Source organism: Arachis ipaensis, chromosome B09 (assembly GCF_000816755.2).
Source record: "Arachis ipaensis cultivar K30076 chromosome B09, Araip1.1, whole genome shotgun sequence".
In the NCBI taxonomy this organism is placed as follows: Eukaryota; Viridiplantae; Streptophyta; class Magnoliopsida; order Fabales; family Fabaceae; genus Arachis; species Arachis ipaensis.
This window is the reverse complement of record NC_029793.2, coordinates 116,443,212-116,454,829: the sequence shown is the minus strand read 5'-3', so window position 1 is coordinate 116,454,829 and position 11,618 is coordinate 116,443,212. Positions and strand designations below refer to the sequence as shown.

General features: G+C 31.7%; 1 protein-coding gene and 1 long non-coding RNA gene across 2 annotated transcripts; one reads left to right on the top strand and one right to left on the bottom strand.

Annotated features, from left to right (window-relative positions):
- On the top strand, positions 1,083–2,218 carry LOC107615832 (protein FAR1-RELATED SEQUENCE 5-like). Its single transcript, XM_021111987.1, has 2 exons — positions 1,083–1,343; positions 1,406–2,218. Exons 1-2 carry the CDS (start codon positions 1,083–1,085, stop codon positions 2,216–2,218), a joined length of 1,074 nt encoding a protein of 357 aa, XP_020967646.1.
- LOC110267255 lies at positions 8,545–9,285 on the bottom strand. Its single transcript, XR_002354651.1, has 2 exons — positions 8,727–9,285; positions 8,545–8,638 (listed from the first exon to the last, which is right to left on the bottom strand). It is a non-coding gene; the product is annotated as an uncharacterized LOC110267255 (long non-coding RNA).

Sequence of the window (11,618 nt, the reverse complement as noted above, 5' to 3'; positions counted from 1 at the left end):
AAATTAATGCAAACCAACTGTTTGATGAAATGACTAAGACAGAAAATATAAAAAATATTAGTGTTTCTTGTTTGTTGTTTTGATTTTTCAGTGTAATTTAAGTTATGTACTGTTGTTGTCTTTTTATATTTCACCTAGTTTGGCCTCCTAACAAAATAATAATTTATTAATTTATATGAAATAAGTATAGAAATAAATAAGAAAGGAAAATAGATAATAAGACAAGATGCATGCTCAATGAAACTGATCTAACCTTAGCTGCTAAGAACCTGAAGTAGAAGTAGAAGCATCAAATTTGTAATTGTTCTATAACAGTAAACATGTTCTATGATTTTCTTGGGGTTTGAGCTACATAATTTCCAAGGGTTAGAAAAGTGAGGCTAAGCTAGTTAATAGGTAGTGTTGTGTTTTATGTAGTTGTTTTGTTTTGGTTGGGTTTGTGATGCATTCAAATGCGGTCTGTTGTTGTAGGGTCTTGTTTTGCATTCTCTTTTGTACATTTAGTTCCATAAAAGCCTAAAAGTAACTAAAGTAAAAAAGTGCAATCAATAGAGGGATGAACAAACAAATATTTGGAGAGATATATATATAGAGAGAAAGAGAGAAAGAAAGAGATTAATATTTAGTACTTAGTAGTATGACATATTTCTTATGATCTTATGACTCATGATGAGTAGTTATGGGATTCAAAAAGGTATGCTATTTTTTTTACAAGAAGTTGTATTCTAACTTTACAAACTAGTTAGCAGTTAGAGAACATTATAATATTGTATGAACATTAAAAAGGGGACTATCTTTGTAATTTTGCACACATGATTCAGACATTTTGCACCTACTTTAATAAGATTTTGCACATTTTACTCAGCATAGTTTGCATCCAATGTAATGATTTTTTGCACATATGAATCAGACAATTTGGACCCACTTTAATGAGATTTTGCACACCTTACTCATCAAAGTTTGCACCCAGTTTAATGAGATTTTGCATACATGACTTAACATAGTTTGCACCTACTTTAATGAGATTTTGATTTACTATCTGATGTATGCTAACTTTTTTACAAGATGTGCCCAAGGTTGGCATGTGTTTTGGAACCATTGAAGATGCAAATCGATTTTATCAAAATTATGCCAAGCGCGTTGGTTTTGTTACTAAGATAAGGTTTATCCGAAGAGTTGGTAAAGATAAGGTTCCTAAGAATCAAATGATCACTTGCAATAGGGAGGGGAAACACAAGTCTATAGTTTCACCAATAGAAAAGACCAACCCTAGAACCAACTACAATTGCCCCGCAAGGATTTCTATTAGGTTGAATAAGGAGGGTCTTTGGATTATATCGAAGGTATGTTTGGATCATTCACATCCTCGTGATCCAGAGATGGCAAAACTGTTGACACGTAATAGAGAGATGAGTATGTGTGTCGAGTCATTGAGAGGAATGATGAAGTAGGTGTGAGACCAAGCAAAACATATCAAGTATTGGTGGGTGAAGCGGGGGGTTTCTCTAAGATAAACTTAATGGAAAAAGATGTTAGGAACTATCTCATCAGAAAGGTACGCAATGTTACGAAAGAAATGGATGCTAGGGAGATGTTGAAGGATTTTACACGGATGAAGGATATGAACTCTGATTTTTATTTTGATGTTGAACTTGATCAAAACAAGCGTCTCAAAACTATATTTTGGGCTGATGCTCGAAGTAGAGCAGCATATGAGTACTTTGGTGATGTAGTTTCATTTGATACTACTTATAAAACCAATCGTTACGATATGCCATTTGGTTCCTTTGTGGGGGTTAATCACCATGGTAACTCAGTGTTTCTTGGGTGTGGTTTGTTGACTAAGGAAAATTCAGGCTCGTTTACTTGGTTATTTAATGCTTGGCTTACATGTATGCATGGAAAGGCTCCTAAAGGCATTATAACAGACCAATGCCTCGGAATACGAGCTGGAATTGAGAATGTGATGCCAAAGACATGTCATAGGTTATGCATTTGGCACATTACAAAAAAGATTCCAGAAAAATTCAAAAGACACAAGAGATATGAAGAGTTACAAAGTGATTTAAATAATATTGTTTGGGAGTCTATTTCAGAAGATGATTTTCAAAATCAATGGGAAGATTTTCTGATTGAATATGGTCTAGAAGATAACAAGTGGCTATCAGGTACTTCTCTAAACATGAATTTTTATATTTTGCACATATTAGCATATTAGTATTTAAAAAGTATCAAGTGGCTATCATATTCTATTTGCTAGAATTCTAACATGTGTTTGAATATGCCTCTAGTACAATTTTCTTATTCTAATATTTTTTAAGCTTCAATGTATTATTAACATGTTTATGACAACATTTGCATCTACTTTTGTTAAGTTTGCTTACAAAAAAATTTTTTATGTATATTTGTTTACTATGATACATAGATATCTATGAAGAAAGACATCGATGGGTTCCAATTTTTTTTTTGACAACTTTTTTTGGGTTTGTATGAGATCCACACAACGAAGTGAGAGCATGCATTCATATTTTGACAAATTTTTAAATAACAAGAGCTTGTTGATTCAATTTGTCAAACAATATAACAATTGCCTTGGATGGAAGGAGCAACAAGAAAGGGAGGTTGATGTTGAAGACAATAAATCAATAATACCTTGTGCCACTAATTCCTTAATAGAAAAGCAATTTCAAGGTGCCTATACTAATGCAAAGTTTAAGGAAGTACAAAAACAATTTAGAAAGAAAGCAAATTGTATTTTGCACCTTATGAAAGCAGTTTCTACATCTAAAGTCTATTCTATTTTGGAGGATGTATCTACTTCTAAAGAGAGGGTTTATGAAGTTAACTACAATGCGGAAACGAAGGATATTACATGCAAGTGTCAAATGTTTAAATCAAGAAGCATATTATGCCGTCATATATTGGTTGTCCTAGGGCATGAACACATGAGAAAAATTCCAAGAAGATATATTTTGGACCGTTGGAGCAAACTTATCTAATGACTTTAACTTTAACTTTTTGGAACGAGATCTTGAAAAAGGGCTTTAAATTTGGCAGTATCACCCAAATCAAAGAGATGAGATTAGACGAGCTTATCTTAAATGAGGTCCATATAAAAAAATATTTTGACAATTATTTTCTATTTGGCCCCCCAAAATTTTGTTTCAAGTTCCGCCACTGGCCATGCTGTTATTACTTACACTTGAGTGATAGCTTTTTCTATTGTATATAAAGGATAATCAACATATTGGAGATAGTCAAAGTCTCCCTTTCCACCAAAAGGTTGATCCAATAGTTTGTGATTTTTGTGATTTATAACCATATGAATTTTATACATGTGATCTAATATATTTGTTTTTTTTTTTAAATTATTTCAGCTTCAAGATGCTAACTACCATGTTAATGAGGGATTTGAATCTGATTCAATGGGAGGATCAATGGGAGGATTCATGTCCTTATTGAACTCAATCCATTCATACCAATTCTCAAATGTCAATTGATAGAAAAATAATGTCGAACCAAAAAGAATTTTATTTGGCAATACATTAAAGAGTTCAATTAGCTGATGATTCATGAGACAATTATTATTTTGGAAAAAAATTAATAAAATTGATTAGTTTCATGTGTGCAAACTCCTCATCATCGTAGAATGGCAATTGATGATGATGATGATGATGACCCATCACTGCTTTCAAACTCCAATACAGCAGCTTGCTACTCCTGTTATTCCATTTATCAGTAATAATAATTAATGTGTATATATAACTATATTAACTAGTATCAGATCTATAGCTTGCTAACTTACCCAATTGGACAAATTGCAGTTTTCATCTTCCAAGATTCTTTTCTATATAAACTCGATACTACTAAGATGCCACATTTCTACCCATTTTATTACAAACAATCCACAATCATAGCTGAAAAAACAATTGAATTAGAATTCGGTTAGTCTTATCATGTACATTTTATATTATTTATAATATAACATAATTAATATTATGCTTACTTATTTGATTGTCTAGGGAGATTCAAATAAATTGGGATCGAGTCATTCTTTGGTAGCTCATAGTTTGGCACAGCTATCGAAACCATTTGTTGAATCAATTTGCTCTGGAAAAAGGTTCATTGTTAATAAGTAAAACTATTAAACCACATAATATAATATCATGTGAGCAAAACAAAATTATACCGCATATACGTCTAACTGCACCATATCTTCTTTGGCCTCTTTATACAAGGAATCCAAGGCAAAAAGTCTCTTTTCATAGATGTCATAAGCATATAGCCAGCAATGATGGTCATAACAGCACGGCACCAATAATTGTATTATATCATATTTTCTTATTAGAAGTGAAAGTCTTGACCAACAAATCGATTTATAATTTAACAAAGTAATGATGAAATTGTCCAAAACCATAAGTAGCAAAGGATACAGAAATACTTCTCATGATCAGGGTCAGCAGATTCAAATGAGACAAAAGAAGGCATCACTAACTTTAATGTATAAACAAAGAGAAGCTCCGATGCCCATATATCAAGTATAGATTCTTCATATCAATTAAGTAATATATTCATGTCTATAACTTTATATGGCCAATTATTGTTATTAGTCCAAAAACAAAGGATAGCATTTTTGTTTCATTTCTGTTCCATTATAAATATTTAATAGCATTCAAAAAAAATTAACACAAGGTAATAGTGACAGGATATGTGGATAGAAACAGGGTTCTGAAGAAAGTGCAGAGCACAAGAAATAGACACACCCAGAATTAAATAAAGGTAAACATTTTGGGTCTAGTACTATAATCTTAAGGGATTCAACTATGGTAGAGAATTTTCAGTTTGTCTCGTTAGGTTGTACTTTTACCCACAAAGGGTGTCCCCCCACAAATAAATGGGTAGTTTTGGTTTCATCTCACTGAAACATAATCCAAGTAATCTGAACTACCAATCGATGAAACCTATCCGAATTTATTTCTTCATTTAATTTAATTATATAAACTCAAGGATAGGATCATAATTCTGCTACACATATTTTGAGTTATTTTATAGTGTTTTGGTAATTTTGATGAACTATGTTCAGGAAAAGATTAAACTACAGTTAGCAAAAGGTATCCCATGAAAACAATAATGACAGGGAAGGAATGAAATTAATCCACAAATAGCATGACACCGAGAAAATAAGTACATAGCAAATATAGTTCTGGCACAAACAAAAAAATTAACACAAATACATAGAGAATAGTTTTAGTTTTACTCACCCATCTATGTTTTGGAATTTCATTTTGCTCAAAGAAGCTGTCACCATTTTTTCCAAAATCATCGGGAAGAAGTACATAACTTTTTTTCTTTCTTTTGACCAAGTGTCCCAATGTAAGAACATCTCTTCCTATATATGAAGAAATAGTTAGATTATAAAGTTTAAACTCTCCAATCATAAAACTGAAAAAGTAGTTTGTAACTTTGTATACACACCAAAACAAAAGCATTTATGCAATAGACATCAAAGCTAGGTGGCCTTAATTTGTTGAAAAAAAAGACCATATAATTCATAACCTGCATTTTACAATGTAATGGTAGTTCCAAAACATAATACACATAAAAATATTAAAAAAAAACAAAAATAAAAACATGTCACAGTCAAGAAATCTAACCATATTGTTTATCTAATGTCTTGGCAACATTGACATGATATCCTCCCTAAAAAGCATTGCTCTAGGTATGTCTTTTAAGATGCACAAAGTCTCATCCTTGTTCAACCTATCATCTGTTGCCCAAAAGTATATCTTATCCTTATCTACTTCTGTTAACTTATTGTCCTTTGTCACCTTTTCTTCTCCCCCTATTTTGTTTTTTTCATCTATCACCTTTTTTTCTTCCCTTATTTTGTTTCCTCATCTATCATTAGGGAGAATGATGGAATTAATGGTCGCACACCTTCTTGTGTCTTCTTGATTAGAGAAGGTGTATAAATATCACAGTCTTCTATTTCTAAGAATGCTTGGACTGCACTTTGCACTATTTCTCTCCATTCAGGTTTTACTACATCATCTAAAGCATAAAACAGAACATATACACAAAAATGAGATTTAAAATAGAGAGAAAGTGGAATCTAAATAATAGGAATGTGAGTGCAAACTATGATAAGTGCAAAAAATCAGATTCATGTGTGCAAAAAATCATTACATTGGGTGCAAAATGTGCTGAGTGAGATGTGCAAAATCTCATTAAGGTGGGTACAAAATATCTTATTCATGTGTGCAAAATCTCATTAAATCGGGTGCAAAACATCAGATTTATGTGTGCAAAAATTCATTACATTGGGTGCAAAATGTGCTGAGTGAGGTGTGCAAAATCTCATTAAATCGGATGCAAAATATCAGATTCATGTGTGCAAAAAATATTACATTGGGTACAAACTGTGCTGATTCATGTGTGCAAAATCTCATTAAATCGGGTGCAAATTATCAGATTTATGTATGCAAAAAATCATTCAGATGAGTGCATAGTATGCTGAGTAAGGTGTGGCAAATCTCATTAAAGTGGGTGCAAATTGTCTGATTTATGTATGCAAAATTACATAACAAAAATCTCATAGATATTCACATAATGCATAGCCAAAACAACATAAAAAAATCAAAACAACAAACACTAAGAACTATAATTTATACCCCTATTTCAAGGCGATCGCATTGGCAATCTCATTGGCAATCTCATGTTGTTTTCATCTTTTTTGTCTTCCCTATTAAATCAATACAAACAATAATTAAAGATTTGTAGAACAACAAATAAAAAAATTATAACTATAAAAAAGCACATACACTATTTTTACCTTGTTTTGACCTCCTTCTCCTCATCTTGCTTTGCATCACTATAAAAAAGCACACACTATATTTTACTTTACATTCTCTTTTATCACAAAAGATAAATCAAAACTAATTTTTACCTTTCTTTATCTTTTTTCTCATCTGATACATTGTCATCTTCCTTTGACATTTTGTTGTCATTATTTTGTTCATCAAATCTATAAACAAGAAATTTAATTAGTGATAAAGACTGTTTGTAATACGCATAGGCTTCAGTCCTTTCATTTATAACATCCCAAAACTTTATTTTTTTTACCTTTCTTTCTTTTCCTTCATTGTGTTATCTTTATTAAGCTCCTTTGCCCCCCTTTTCTTAGCCAAATTAGTTGGTGCTCTTATTGTGTTCTTTGCAAATTTAGCATCAACAACACCTTGCTTAACTAAAAGGGGTAACAATACCCTACAATAATAGTCACACAAATAAAGGTTTTGTAAGAAAATAGAAGAATGTGTCAAGATAAAAAAAAAAGAAGCTATATTGAATTTGTTGCCTTTGACCAGATTATATTATACACTCATCATATTATGCAAAACAAAAAAAATCCAAAAAAGAAACACAGCATCAAACTGAAACAATTCATATAAATTAAATTAAATTGTACAGAAAGGCAAAAATTAAATTGTACATAAATTAAATTAATTGAACTAAGTTCTTTCTAGTTTTGAAAGCCTTAGTATATGGCATATGCATCTTAATTAGGAGTATATCTTAAAGTTATGTCAGTATATATGTATTTTTCCTAGTGCTTCTCTTTTGATCTCACAAGCAAATCCTATAATCTCAACAAAGATGAGACAAAAATACTCACAACAAGCCAAACTGGTGCTGTGATAATTAAATTACAAAAAGAAAAGGCTCATGACATGCCTCATCCGCATGTAGACCTCACCAAAAAGGTTAAGTTCACTAGAAAGTAAGTAGATATGTATGCAACGGAATAGTCAGTTTAGTTTCAACTTTGTTATTTACCATTGTAATTGTATTCTCTGTAGTTCGCACCAAACTTGCCACTATTTTTCTTTTATCACATTGCATTCAATCTTTAGAGCAAATAACTACATACTAATTCACTAATAAGCACACCACAAAACAGCACAATTATACTCACAAGACACTTAAAAGAAAAAAAAAGCTCTTGCATTACATTATAAGGCAATTACATAAAACATAAAAAAAGAAAATCAAAATCGCACTGATGTAATTAGCAGCATTGGAGCAGAGTCCACATCTGCACTCAACAACCTTGGAATGTCATTTTAATAACTTCTAAAACACAACATGCAAATATAAGACTTAGAATAAAATTGAGGCACTATCATAACTATAAATATGCCATTTGAGCATTCTATTTAGATAGCAGAATTTCAACAATTAGGAATTTAGCACAATTGTATGTATCTCAAACAGCACACACATCACACATCATACAAGAACACATAAAGGATCAAACCTAATTAATATATTTCCTCTTGGATAAACAAAACGTAGCTGATAACTAGAAGTGAAAAGAATTCAACTTAGAAATGTGCATTAAGTGGGTGCATTAATCGAAAGAATTCTGGATATTATAAGCAATCATCAATTTAAAAAAAAAGAAGCTATATTGAATTAACAAGATAAAATAAATAAAACAAACCGTTGGCCTTTGCTTTGATGACTCCTGTATCAACTTCTTTGCAAGTTTTTCTTTATCCCAATAAGCAATCCATGGTGGTGGAGGCCCCATATAATTTTCCTTATCTCCGAATGTGTCTTTGTGGTAATAGATAATCTACAAGAAAAATAATAAATGTAATGATTATCATCAAAAAAGAAATCAAAAAAGGAAAAAAAAAAGATAAGTACATTACACTGATTACCATCAAAACATAAAGACAACCATCAATACTTAATGTATTTTTTTCTTGAATTTTTGAACCCCTTTCATAAGCTCATCATGCACAAATCTTGCCATATTGTATCTTGTGATATTCTCTACATCAACAATGGCACGTAAGTGCTTTGGGGATGTGACAGCGCTACTTGTTGGTGCCAAAAATGAGCTAATAATGAACATTGTAAATGCTCTCCTAAAGTAATCTCTCCCTTTGGATGTTGAAACATTACATTCTCTTGAATGTAATACTTCTTGTAACCATGGGCTTGTCACAAACTTGAACGAGGCAACTAATCTTTCTTGCTCTGAAGTCCAATCTTCTTCTTCTGGAAAACTTTTACCAATTGAAGGTAATCCTAGAGCTAACCCAATTTTGTCTGTTGTCACATCGATATCCCCCACCACTAATTCCAGTTTGCTTGTTGTTGTGTTATATGCTTTAGCAAGTGCGAGGAATAACTGCCTATCAATTTTCCAATCTTGAATAGCCTTCATGGATGAGAACCCCATTTTATCAACTTCAAGTTTTTGCTCTTTTGTAAGAGAATTTATTGTTGTGAAAATCGAAACGGGAGAACAACGACATTCTATCAATTTCTGCAAACATAAAGTAAAAAAATCTTCACCCAATTTTAACCATGGTTTGTTTGGAATATAATAAGAAATAACAATAATAATAAATTATCATAATCATAATAAAGTAATACTCGCATTTAGATATAGATGGGTGCAAACTGTGCAAGTAAGGTGTGCAAAACTTGACTAAAGTGGGTGCAAATTGTCAAATTGATGTGTGCAAAATCCAATTAAAGTAGGTGCAAACTGTGCGATTCATGTGTGCAAAAAATTCATTACATTGAGTGCAGACTGTGCTGAATAAGGTGTGCAAATTCTCATTAAAGTGGGTGCAAGCTGTCTGATTTATATGTGCAAAATTTCATTCAGATGGGTGCAAAGTGTCCTGAGTAAAGTGTGCAAAATCTCTTTTTAAATTGGTGCATACCCGAGATTCTAGTTCTTCAAGAGTTTTCTGCTGCATTTTCCTTCTAGTTCATGTTTCAGATTTCTTTGTTTTTGTACTTCTTCGCGGCATCTTAATATCTGGATCATTTTTCATTTCAAATAATCACTGCATATTATTAAGAAACATATTATTAACACAAACACATAAAAAACCTAGTAATCAATTGTGCAGTAGCCATTATCAAAGTTCTACCACAACAAAGCTGTACTAACAACTGAGATAATAACTTAATGAATTTTTTAAAGATTTATAAATTAAAAGTTCTAGCAATATTACTATTATGATTCATCTGCATTCAATGTCATGTTTTTAATCTTTGACACGAAGCTTAAGTATTCAGGCTAAAGAAAAGTATCACCCCAGAAAAGTAATAATAAAGGTAGAAGAAGAGAAGAGTTAAGGGTTGTTAGAGGGACATGTTCTTTTGCATTTGCTCATGGCATTGCGGTAATTTCTCAAACAGGTGGTGGGTAATCTACTCATGAAAATAGTGTTGCTGTGTCTTATCATGTTAAACTTCAGCTTCAATTTCCAAAGCTCTACCACAACAAAGCTCTACTAACAACTGAGATAATAACTTAATGAATTTTTTCAAAGATTTATAAATTAAAAGTACCTAAGTTTCATAAACAAGATATGATGAATCAAAATCAAAATCAAAAGAAATTTTATTATAGAGTGCTTAAAGTTTTTTCATGAATAGACAGAAAACATTGAGTAATATTTTTGGGTGCCGTTATGAACTTCTCCTTGCATGTTTTGAATGGATAGAGAATGATGGATAGCAAGAAGGTAAGAGTTGTAGAAAGCAATAAATGAACAAAAATCAAAACTCATTAACCTTCACATTAATCTTGCAGAAGCATAACGCATCACTAGAAACGAAGGAGAATGGATAGAGAGCTGAGAGATGCTGTTGCAGAGAGTAACGCCGCTGCTATTGGAGATGCTACTTTGGATGGACAGCGAGCTCAAAAATACTGATTCGTGTTGAGCGTGCTCCAGCGTTGAGAGCAAGAAAGATGACGCGCAAGAGTGTAGAGGAGAGGGCCTCTTTAATTGTCTTCTACTCTTCTCTCATTAGCTTCCTAAATTGACCTTACATTCTTCAACCCTGTTTATGCCTCTTCTACATGTGCAAACTGCTTGCATTGCCAAATATCCTCCATACTCCATCTTCAACTTTCATCTTATTAACTATGTCACACATCATACTAGTAAACATCATCACTAACAAAAAGATTCAGACAATTCGCATTTCATTCTTTTACCTTATCTACTAATCACTATTCATATTATTGTGTCTAGCAGTATAATTATACGGTTCAAGCTATGGAATAAGCCAGCTAATTATTATCAAATTAATTAGTGTATGCTTATAATTTTAACAATATTTTACTGGTAAAATTAAAGTAACGTTTTTTATTATTTAATTATATTTTTAATTTAAAAAAATATTACTTTAATTTAAAAAATATTTTTATCATTATTTAACTGTGGTCGTCTATAATCATATGAACAATATACACCTTATTAATTACATTTTTGTGTCAGTGAGACAACTCTTATGGAAAAAAAAACTGTAAACAATTGGAGAGGGTCATTTAAAAAAAATAAAAGAAATGAATAAATTCACCTTAGTAGGTATATGATGTATAATATTATTAATTATTGTGAATGATCTTATGTATGAAGGCTGAGCTTGCTTTTCCAATTGAAGAGAAAAGTGGTGGTAGACGAATCTGAAGCGAATTAAAGCAAGAACAGGAAGTGTGTTGGAGTGATCTAAGGTGAGCAGTAGCGTGGAGGAAGCAATTGAATTGAAAATTTGAAGGCTAGGTAACATGATTG